The sequence below is a fragment of the Amaranthus tricolor genome, chromosome 4 (assembly GCF_026212465.1).
Source record: "Amaranthus tricolor cultivar Red isolate AtriRed21 chromosome 4, ASM2621246v1, whole genome shotgun sequence".
NCBI lineage: Eukaryota > Viridiplantae > Streptophyta > Magnoliopsida > Caryophyllales > Amaranthaceae > Amaranthus > Amaranthus tricolor.
The window spans coordinates 24,186,991-24,199,159 of NC_080050.1; the positions used below are offsets into that span (position 1 = coordinate 24,186,991).

At 35.1% G+C, this 12,169-nt stretch overlaps 1 protein-coding gene across 6 annotated transcripts in view; it reads right to left on the reverse strand.

The window, feature by feature from the left end:
* The window catches only part of LOC130810489 (BEACH domain-containing protein B), a 41,326-nt gene that overhangs the window by 13,298 nt on the left and 15,859 nt on the right, over window positions 1-12,169 (reverse strand). For 4 of the 6 annotated variants that reach the window (XM_057676572.1, XM_057676573.1, XM_057676568.1 and 1 more), the window contains 13 exons: window positions 11,599-12,039; window positions 11,145-11,454; window positions 9,275-9,706; window positions 9,016-9,174; window positions 8,660-8,809; window positions 7,665-7,820; window positions 7,415-7,456; window positions 6,168-6,512; window positions 1,920-2,093; window positions 1,613-1,773; window positions 1,191-1,506; window positions 676-1,108; window positions 250-586 (listed from right to left, as the gene is read on the reverse strand). In XM_057676572.1, coding sequence (XP_057532555.1) covers window positions 250-586; window positions 676-1,108; window positions 1,191-1,506; window positions 1,613-1,773; window positions 1,920-2,093; window positions 6,168-6,512; window positions 7,415-7,456; window positions 7,665-7,820; window positions 8,660-8,809; window positions 9,016-9,174; window positions 9,275-9,706; window positions 11,145-11,454; window positions 11,599-12,039 — 3,456 coding nt within the window. The remainder of the gene's footprint in view (window positions 1-249; window positions 587-675; window positions 1,109-1,190; window positions 1,507-1,612; window positions 1,774-1,919; window positions 2,094-6,167; window positions 6,513-7,414; window positions 7,457-7,664; window positions 7,821-8,659; window positions 8,810-9,015; window positions 9,175-9,274; window positions 9,707-11,144; window positions 11,455-11,598; window positions 12,040-12,169) is intronic. The other 2 variants (XM_057676571.1, XM_057676570.1) reach the window with 1 other exon arrangement.

Genomic DNA, 12,169 nt, shown 5'->3' on the forward strand with positions numbered 1-12,169 from the left:
ATTGTGAGAATAATTTAGGCATTTCAAGATAATTAATTTGAAGAGTGGGAGTAAAAAAGCAGCAATACTATATATAATAGAACCAGGCACATGAATAAACCAACCCCTTCCTGAACCTCGCTCCAACAAAAAGAATAAACTAGACTACACAATAAAAGCATGGGTTGCCAGAGAAAAGGTTGTTCTTCAAATGAATTGGCCGGATATATCTAACCAACTTAGTCATACTGCAAAAGAAAATCCTCCTACCTAAGACTCATTTCACCAAGGCTTAGCAAAAGAAGACGAATCTTATGTATTTCTTCCTTACTAGGTCTCCGTCCAACAGCTTTTATTGTTAGAGGGTGCAAGGGAGGCCTCCCTCCACCAGATGAACGGCATTTTGCATTATCCCAATAAAACAGGCGTATAATATCCAGGACACGTGGTAGCCTGCACAGGCTCTTCAGCAGCCTTGGATCATTATCGAACTGCTGGATTAAAAACATATATAGTTCTCGCTGAACTTTGTAATCGGTGAACACCCATACACGAGGATTAAGAAATATGGCTGCTATAGCATCTTTTATGAGAAAGTCCGACAAGCCTGGATCCAAAAATACTTGTTCAAAAATATAAACTAGTCGAGTAAAAGGCAGCTCAAAATTCATGGAAGAAAGGGAATGGTGTAATTACCACAATTTGAAATAACATTGAACAAATGTTTCAAAGCTGAAAGAGTTTCCAAATTCAATTGCTCAGATGGAACTGATTGCAACAGGAACCCCAAAATCGGAAATCCAGAAACAAGATTCATTTGTTGTTGATTTGCGACATTTTCATCTAGAACAGAGGCTATAAGTTCAATAACTTCTGCTGTGAGACGCTCTTTTTTGATAGATATAAGCAATGGACTTCTGTCATCAACTTGTTCTTCATTTTTATACCAGTGAGATTGAGTAAACAGAGGAAAAAATACAGATATGCCTCCGACACAGTAAATGATCTGTTGTAGCAAACGCCGAGAACAAAGTTGCGTGCCTGCCAAAACGGTAGCTTCAAACTGGTTCCTTTCAACAACATGCTCCATTTGGGGTGCAACATTGTACAACAATCTTTTGTTACTTGCCTGTCAAATAAAACACAGGTGAAGTTTGTAGCGAACACTGGCAACTTTTGTCCTTTGGAACAAAATACAGATAGAAAAAAACCTGTGCATTGAGTCCAAAAACTATTTTGGGTGCAAGACCATCTTTTGCATCAAAAATTCCACCAGGCAAGGGATTATCAGATGACAGTGCATAATCATTATCAAGAAATGAGTACATGTAACTTGGACCCAAGGAATAGATACCCACTACTTGCTCCAGAGTGATGGCGTCATTAAATAGATAGATTGGGCCCACCTGACCAAGAAATGGTGAGATATCTTTCGTGGACACAGAAGCATTTTCTTCATCGTTGAAAGGAAGAAGAATCTTAGCACCAATTGCACATTTTGTCAAGGGATCATGAACTTTTGGATATCTGGAGAGTAACATAAGAACGAGAAGATACCATGAGTGAGAGAAAAGAATAATATTCCTTCTTTGACAGAAACCCACATAGATATGAAACAAATTTAAAGAATCACCTGCATCTTTCAGAAGATACAATATTGCCATCCAGATAACATCTTAACTGGCTTCCCCCGGAGAATGCTCTGCCAATACTATGAGTTATGCAAAGATAATGCCATTTCTTCTTATTGAGACTGACATTAAGTGATACGCCATGTCTCTTCTGGTTAACAGTCTGAAGTGGATATCGGGAAAAGAAAATTAATTAATAGTGCAATCCAGACAGCCAAAACACTCAATAATGCATGCAATAAGAACTAAACCAAAAATTTAAAAAGCAAAAATCAGAAAGACATGGTAACAGTTCAATCAAAAAATTACCTCATAAATGAGCTTGTCCTTGGAAAGTACAGAAAAGCAACCTCTCCCATTTTCAGTAAGGAAGGAAAAGATTCCCATAGTTCCACTTCTGGGAAAGTTCTCTACCCTAAGCCAACAAGAGAAAGTAAAGCCCCTGTTAAGAGGCCACTGCAAAGGCGTTCTGAGTATGATTCCCTGCCCATTAATAAAATGTAAAAATGTCAGGCTAAAACATCAAGGCCATCGTCCCATAAAATAATATAAAGAACTACATACCCTACCCATAAAATTAAATAAAAAGTACAAGGTTCAGATAAATACACGTTAAAAAATTACAGTAAAAATAAGTATATCCAAATATGCCAATTGCCCTTTTTCAACAATAGAGAAAGAATGCAAACTTCTTTTGGTCACAAAGAAACCAATTAACTTGAAAGTTGAAACAAAAACATATGACAGTTTTATTTTCAGGTAAATAGGATACAGGACACCAAAACATAAATTCTACCATGAAAAGTATACAAGAAATTACTTCCAACACATTGCCCAGTTAGTTTACGAAGAAGTGATAGGTCAAAGAATTCATTTAACACCTAAAATACGCAAGCCAAGTTTCTCTACATGTTTCCACCAACTTTTACATATCTTGATAACATGATCAAATAGTTAATTTAGCAACACAACCACCTGATAGGAATGTGGAGAACAAGCCAAATGAAAGTCCCCTACAAAACAGCCTGAACGAAATAGAGTAGACTGCAGTAAATTGACAGAAGACAGACCTTCAATCAAAGTCTTTAGACCTTCGTATAGCTAAGTTTCATAATTTATAGTTTCATAATTCAGTCAGATTCACATTAACAAAAATAAAGGCAAAAGCAGCAACGCACCCTATAATAGGGACATGAAGAAAATAGTAAATATATCTTTACGTAAGATTCAAGCCTTCATGTACTTTTCTAATGGGCTACATTGAAGAAACCCCTCTTTACACTCCATTACAGTTTACAAGATAAGGCAAGCTGTGAATTGTGTTATGCTTACCTTATTTAATTTTGGTAGGTTAAGTTTGATTGAATGAAATTTATTTTAACTCATTTGTTTTTCACTAGTTTGGGATGATTGGTGTAGGTAGATGCAATCTTTTTCTTTTGGTTCTCGTTATTCCTTAAAATATTCTTTTAGCATAAATAGTAGTGAATTGATACAAGATTCATATTAGTTGTTGAATTTTTTCTTTGTTGGAGTTTCAAAGAAGATAAAAATAGCCTTTTGACTTTATGTCTCGATCCAAGGGCCTCAGTCGCCACAAGATCCTTATCTTCTTCGATAAGGGTATGGTCTATTGTTTTCCATCCCTCCCCAAAATCTGATCATAGCTTTTATGACAGGATTTACCGAGTATGAAGATGATGATGAATTTGACGAGCAAAGTCTAGTAGTGACATAGTGTAAAAATGTGGTAATGGACGCGATCGCGGTAATAGAACGGTGATGCAGTAACGGGAGTGATACGGCCTAAAATGCGGGTTTTTTACACCTTTACAATGCGGGGATATCAGTTTGTTTATATTGAAAACCTTTACAAGGCGGCCACTGCGAAGCGTGCGACCTTGTTTTTACACTATGAGTAGAGGTGCAAGTTTGTTTTAAAGAAGCCGTATTTCTCTAGGTTCGATACCAATGAGTAACTACGACTACTCGTTGTTTACTTTGTTGTTGAAGACAATAGAAGTTACATGTTGAATTAGTAGATGTGATAGTTTGGGTAAGTTCACTATGAAACATATAAAAAGCCAAAAATCGAGCTTTCTAAAGGAAGTTGGTAGCACTTATTAGCGCTGATATGAAGGCAGGCAATTACATGCTTCAGAGTTTATGGTCGGGATGTATCACAGAAGGCCTGATGATCTTAAGTTAAGTGGAACCAAAGTCGAGATGACACTCAGAGATATATAGTAGGACATAGCTGCATCAAAGTGAGGTAGGTATCCGAGGTTAAGGTATAGCAACGCATAATTTTTACTTGGTTAAAAGTCAATCTAGGAAGATCTGGTCTAATCTACATTTGAAAGTGTCAAGTACTTTGAATTTTGAATGTGACTTTTTCGTAGCAACTAAGCCAATTTAAAAAAAGTGGTCCATGCAGTTGTTAGATCGACTTCAAAAGTCATTTTTTCTTTTGATAGAGAAAAATTTTATTAATGAAGAAACTTCGATAGTACATTATAGGATAGAGATCCTTTGAAGGGCGGTTATCTAACTACATTAGCATGTTCCAATCTCCTCCACATAACTTGTTTAAAGACCAATGTTGAAAAAGGCCATTAGCCTTAGCCCATAACAAAGCTAAAAATTTCTCCTTATCCCAAATTAATTTAAGGACAAGAATCAATTGTTAAAAATCCACATATTTCTTTCCAACCAGATAAACCATAGAATTGCATACCACATCCATAATTCATTGAGGCCTCTATAAACAACAAAAATTAGTAAGTAAGAAATCCCTAATTCATCTCGGAGCAAACCACTCTTCCCCGCCAATCATAAAAAGCCAAGTCCAAAGACCCTTCGCAGAACTACAGTGCATAATATGATGATCATTATTTTCTCCATCCATCAAACACATAATGCATCTATGTGGATTTAACGACTAATTAGATCTCCTAGTCTGTAAATTCTCCATCATATTATGATTCGCCAAAACAACCAACCAAACAAAGGCTCTAACTTAACAAGGAATTTTGTTTTCCAAATCAATTTGGCTGTCAAAAAGAAAGAAGATGTTGGAGAAGGGGAAACAAGGCAGGAATAAAATGAGGCATAGGAAAAAATTTTTGATGGATTGAGACCAAATCCAAGTGTCTAGTAGAGAAAGAAGTTCTTCAAACAAGACACTTGATTAATTCTCACGTTAACTAAATCACAGATAGAAGATGTTAATAAGCACATTAAGGATAAACATGTTGAATTGTTAAATTAACTCCCATATTTTCTTTTTTTCGGAAAGTTCAAGATGTAAATGTGGAAGTTTAAGCGGAAGTTGTCAAAGAGGTGACTCCGATTGGACGTTTCATTGAAGATGTCCAAGAAGAAAGTGTATTTAATCATGATGCATTTATGAAAGTAGTTTATAACATTCTTGTTGTTGCACATGTTGAACATTGGAGCAATACTTTGATACACTTACTCATCGAAATTCCTTCCTAGTTTCATGATGGTTGACAACATAAGAGAAGAAAATCCTAAAGAGACTACAAAAGAAGAGATCAAAAAGAGAATTATACATGTTCGCAATTATACATGTTTTAAGATATGATATTGATGGAGCCATGTAGGAGAGATTCAATTCCATTTTCTAAGCTATTCATGTATACCTCTACAATATTTGATTTTTTTTCTAGGGGGGAGTATGCACCGATTCACATGGGTGCATAGCAAAGAAGTCAAGATGGATAATCTAATGAACATGTAGAGCTGGTTGATGAAGAGGAGCTAGTAGCGTGTGCAACCGACAACTCATCAACCATGACCTGAAAACTCTTCAAGTACACTATAGGGTCCAAGTACAAGTGAACCACCGCACGTTGCCCATAAAATAGGCAGCATCAGTGACAGCTTGTTGTCCAAGCACCTAGGCTAACAACACGTCACCTAATTTGTGAGACGCAGTCATGTACGCATGTAAATCCATTGGCGGGCAGATGACTCGTCAAAGCCATATGAAGACTGGTCAAAACAAGCACTACACTAGTTTTGTTTGAACAAAACAGCGAATTATGTACTTGCACATGTTAGCTTGGACCATTAGTGTTTATTACCTATCATATCAATAGTATTAAATGATTATGGGGATGTAAATCTATGTTAAAGTTGATTAGTATAAATACATTGTTTTAGGTTTGTAAAATGTATTTTTAATTACAGAATGTATCATCAATGCTAAAACATTAACAAGAGACATTTACAGACTAAAACTTGTAAAATGCTAAATCAGGTTATCTAATTACAGAATTAGCTTGTCCGAAGATACCACTATAAAGAATTTGTATATTTTTAATGAGAAGAATTGCGAATAATCATCTTGTCATATATGAAATTTAGCCATCATTCAGAGAAAAATAAGTTAAACGGTTTAAGCACTTCATCTCTCTTCTCCCTTTGATTACCCTCTTTCAGGACTAGACTACAGCACATAGCATATAGTGAGTTAGTGACCAGTAAGCATGCACCAAAAATAATAAAAATGTGAGGACATAGAAAACTGACCGAGTCACTGCCAACGAGGTCGAAAAATGAAGTTGGTCCTTTTTCATTCAGCATTGCCAAAATGCAAGTCATTAATAAAGAACAATACTGCTGATGCTTCCCAACTTTTTCACTTCTAAGAAGCATAAATATTTTGCGGATATCCTTCCCTGATATACTATGGCAACCAATCACTTGAATAAGCTGGGCAATTCTCAAGATGACATTATTGTTGTCTTCTTGTGAGAACCAATCAAGCAGAAAATTGAGCATTCCAGCACTCACACAGGATGCTCGATTGGATATGGAATCCCTCAGTAGCTGAAGAAAAATATTAAGCCCCTCTAGCTGCATGGAATCACTGCTCTGCCAGTCACAAGTTAACATTATCAGGAAAACAAGACCATAGTAACACTCCACAAAAAGTCCTCCAACTGATGATAGGCATTAGAGTACGAAGGATAGAGCGAAGAGGTAAACACTGAATCAAAATTGATATCAACATATTCAAATAAACCTATTCGTAGGGAAGAACACTTTGCAACTTCAAACTGTAAATATAAGATTCCCCTTCTCCTAAGGATAATTTAAAAATTTAGACCCTTAACATAGGATGTTTAGTCACCTACAGCCTTGTTTTAATTTTTGTTTTTTCAGGGTTAATTACTTCCAATTGAAAAATTGTACACTCATATTATGACTTTAAACCTTTGATTAAATTCCGAAAGTTGAATACGCAATCTAATTCACTAGCGTCAAATATATACCATAATATGCCCAAATCTCAAGAATAGAAATTTTGTAATCAAAGAAAACCAATAGAAAAGCTAATGGAGGTAGTAATATATACTCCCTCTGTCCCTCTCATTTTATACCACTTTCCATTTTACTTTGTCTCATTGATTTAGTACCCTTTCCTATTTTGGCAAAGATCCCACTCATTCTTTTAATCTCATCCACAAACTGTTCTCCCTCCATCTTGACCACTCATTTTTATTCTCCGCTTGTTTTTGTTTCATTCTCCTACCCAATTTCCCTTTCCACTAAATTACCCATTTTACAAAGGTGCAAAATGAGAGGACAGGGACAGATGGAGTGTATATCTATGGGGTTTAAAAGGCATTAATTCACATTAAGGAAATAAGCAGAATAAGTGCCTCGTTTGAAAACTTAGTTCATAAACTTTCTTTTCTCTTCAATATGAACAGCCAAATATAAATAAGAATTCTAAGATCAAAAAATTATTCCAGCCAAGCTAGAATGCAAACCTCTTGTAGGAGACTCAAATAGAGAATTATTGCATCTTCATTCTGCAAAAAGTAGAAGAAAAACTGATCATACGGAAAGCATAAAAAGGAAAAGCTCAAGGAATGAAAAATACAAACAAAAAAGTCTGGTAATGGTAACTTATAAAGAAGTAAAGATATTAGAGCCATATGTCCCTACTTCCATATAAATTGTCAATAAACCCACATCATCATACAGCAGCAAAAGACTAAAAAGGAAAAGATTGCATACTTTTATCGAAGGGTTTCCTTTTACATCAAACTTGCCATCCACAACCATGTCAAGTATTGAATTTAAAAGGTACTCACTAGCATGTCCATGAAAGTAATCCAGCAACAAACTTTGCAAAGTCTGATAACCCTTCCCCACAAGATCTCTGAACAAGGCCTAAAGGGAACAAACATGTAGAAGAAGTTAAATGACAAGCAAAAGCACCAAAAGAAAATTAATTTCCTTTTTAGTTTTGGAATAAATCCATCAAAATAAAACAGGATAGTAAAAGCATATATCTACTCAAATTCTATTGGAATGTTTCTAGAATAATAGAAAATATTATCAATACCACCTCAAAAGAAGAGCTATTTCCTTAACCAAGAAATCAAAAACAAATAAGGCCATTTCCATCCAAGGACAAAACTAAACAAAGCCAAAGGTTTAAGGGATGTTTGGTTCTTAGCTTTTTGCTTAGCTTTTTTGGTTGGTGTTTGGCTTTTGGCTTGTTGGTTGATTAAACAGCCAAAAAAAAATTTGGTAAATGGCTTTTAAAGAAGCTGTGGCTTTTAAGCCAAAATGAAAAAGCTGCTAAAGCTAGCTTTTTTGGTTGACTTTTAGCTTGTTGGCCCAATTTTTTTCTCTAATAAACAACCAACAGCCAATACTCAAATTTATCAAACATCTCCACAAAGCCAACAAAAACAGCCCAAAATTTCCAGTTGGTCAAACCAGCTTGGCCAACAGCCAACAACCAAATACCCCCTTTATAGTTTTAACACAGTTCAATTCTTCCAAGCCAAAGACTAGAGTTTTTCAAACCTTAAAACCTCTAACATTCAAACAAGGTTTGAAACAGAAAAAAAAAAATAAAAGATAAAACAAATGACAAGAATAATCAAGGAACATAAGGGAAAATTTAACAAATCAATAACAATTTGCAAACATGAAAATTATAAATCATGCACTTTCTTATGACCAACTTAACGCCTCAACAAGCTAAGTGAGGTTCATACCTTTGAAACATCATTATTGGAAAGCAGACTCGTCAGCGTTTGGAGCACATCAAGGATCAATCTCTCCGCATTCACGGTATCCACAACTCCATTGAGTAAGGAAACAACATGAACAAAACATTCTGCATCGCGAAACAGTTCCTGATAGTGCTGAACACAAAATTTGGCAAGATAGAGACATCAGGCCAATATGGGATTAAAGGATCAGAACGGTATAAGACATCTAAGGTAAAAGAAAAGAGAGACAAGCGTGATAGTGATAGAACAAATCAGTGTTGCACAAAACAAAAAAAACACTGTTATAGAGTGATTTTAAAAACAGCAAACAAAACGAACTGAGGAATATAGAAGAATACCACTTGATCCATCCGCAACATCTCTCTCATGCCGGTCAAAAGCTCAATTGACACTTCAGTAAAATCATTTTCCATCTCTTTCACCTGAGTAAAAGTTTGCAAGTACCGAGAACACAGCTGCAACTTTGCTGTTTGATCATCCTGAGATATAGAAGCCACCTGCTCTTAGAAAAGCAGACCCGGGCATTGTGATAAATAAATTATCAGGGAAACATTACTCATAGCAAAAAAAATCAGAAAAACAAAGTTAGAAAATCACCTTCATCAGATTGAGAATATATCCAAGCATAAGACTTCTTAAATCCTTATACCAGAATAAATCAAACAAACAATTGATGCACTCTACATTATGTAACAACAAAAATTTTGCATCATCTGCAGTACAAAAGTATGCCTTCAAGAGCTCCACAGATGCTCCCATTCGCCGATTCAATTTGTGTAATGATGAAGTGTTACCACCTTCAGATGGGGTATCCTCCATAATTATCTCTTTTTCAGTAGAGGTTGTGTCTTGAGCTTGAATGCAAGCAACTTTGAGCAATCGGGTCATTGCATTAAGCTCCTTGAAAGATACAAGTGTTTTTTCTGGTGCACGTTGCAATATTTGAAGCAGACTGTTTGAAAGCAAAGTCGCAATCTCCCAATTGCTAGCAGAATGCTCAAGCGCATCTAACAAAGCTGAGCACTCTGGCTGTCATTCAGGAGAAAAGAAATATTAGCATGCATTGGTGGACAGCTTTTGAGTAAATTTTTGTCAAATCCAAAGTTTACCACTTAAAAGTACTAAAAGCAGAGTATAGATATATAAAAAAAAGCAGTAACATATGCACAAAAGATCTTATAAATTATAATTTAAAATATGCATATAAAGGGGTAAAGCACCAAGTCCTTAATAATTTTTTTTATGAAGCTCATCAATTTCTAAACCCTCTCTGGCATTAGCCTTCCACATGATAGACATACTGAAATTCCAGGAACAAGTACTCGGGTCCACAAAGACCACACTACCGGACTAAGGGAACAGAGTAAGACAAATCATTCAGAAGTATAGTGCAATATATTTCCATTCATTTGTTTTCCAACTTCAAGAGGGACTATCCTCAAATTAAGGAAAAAGAGAAAATTAGAATATAAAGACATTAACTGAACAAAATTTTACGAATTCAATACTTTTCCCAGAATTAGGAATTTAAAAAGTAAGTAACATGATATAAAATATGAAGCTAAGAACAGCACATTCAATCTAACAGAATCATCTCATACAATCAGAGATAACAAAAGAGCATCTCAATCAAGACTAAACGCACTTCAAATAATGCAAATCTACAACTATAATGGGCACGCCGAAAACTAATTTCAATACTCAATAGTTACTAGTATAAAATAAAACTTCCCCGTTATGTTACATAACACCCGATATTATGTAACCTGTTTGAGAGTTGTCGCAACGTCAAATCCCGTTATATAACGGTGCATGACTTTGCATGGCAAAAACTCCGCGTTGACCTTTATGTTACGTGTAACACCCGTTATTTTACCGTTACATTGATAATTCACCGTTACAACGTTATTTGTCTCCCCATTAAAATTCCAAGGGTACCCATTAACTTTAACTATTACTGATCAATTAAATTATAGTTACACATAATTTTAGTCGTTAAACTAAATTAATTAATAAGTTAGTTGAACTTCAAAAAAAATAATAAGTTGATTAATTATCCACCAAAAGTACCTCATATGGTGAAACTATATAGTTGCACTATATGAAGTACTTTTGGTGGATAATTAATCAACTTATTATTTTTTTTAAGTTAATTAACTTATTAGTTAATTTTTGTTTAATGGCTAAAATTATGTGTAACTATAGTCTACTGGCATAATATTGCATAATAATAGTAGTTCAAGTATTCAACGAAAGAAAGCAATTTTAAGTTCAAGAAACTCCTTGTATGATTTTTTTTCAAAAATTCACACTGCATAAGCTGCAATTAGCGTTATTACTTCGTTATAGTCATTTTCCGCTACACCGTGACCATTTTTGCAAATGAATCAGCAACCGCATTTTTTTTCCATGGTTACAAAAGGCCCAAGTTAACAAAAAAATATAAAAAGGCTAAGAACGAACTCACCAAATTATGTGCATTCTCCGAAAGAGTTGCAGATAACTCAACAAATGAGATAATTTCCAATTGGAGATTTACTGCTACGGGAACTTGTAATTGATTATTATTTCCACTGGAGATAGATGATAAGTAAGAAAGGTTCGTTGCAGAGCAATCAACAAAAAAGTCTTGTGAAGCTGCTCCAAAAAAGAAGTTCTCTGAGAAGACAAGTTCCCAAATTCGTTCTGTTCGTAACACTTCAAGCAACATTGGTAAGGAAATCAAAGCCTGCCTTAATGCTCGCAGAACTTGATGCTGTAAGATCCATACAAACGTTCTACAGGCAAAGGATAGTCATAAATAAATTACTAAAAACAAAAAATAGAGAATACCAGGAATCAAAACAGTAAATTATGGTTGACATTATTGACAGCACCTCCATTCCAAAAACAAAAGAAAACATAATTGGATCAGTAGTAACCTTAAATAAGTAGGTAGGTCATCTTGATTTGAGTAAGCCTTGATGCAAGGAAAGACAATCAGAAAAACCCTTAGGATCCATCTAACTGAAATTTCGGAAAACAATGAAGAAACTGGCAATCTTTCAACACTGTCACATTTAGTGTCTTCTAAAGCAACAATGAACGAACATAAACTCTGACTCAATGTCAATGCATAATGATGCCAATATTTGATAAATTCTCCTGCAGACAATGCTATTGAAGACTCTTTTCTCCATACTTTCTCATCAATTTTATGCTTTGAAGTGGAAGCTAAATTTCCCAAATCATCTTCAACACAAAGTTCCTCCTTCCGTTGCTCAAAATCATATAGTGCAAAAGCAGGAGTGCAGAAGCTGTTTGCAAATTTATGCACTCTTCCATCCTCACACAAGAATTGCAAGTTGTTCACATTTCCAAAACTGGGTACTCGTTAAGGAAACAATAGCTAGTCACACAAGAGTCAAGACTACAAGAGAGGTGACTGGAGTAATACGAGATGACTAATATAACTAAAACCTGGATAAATATACAGCTCAAGGCAGCAAACAA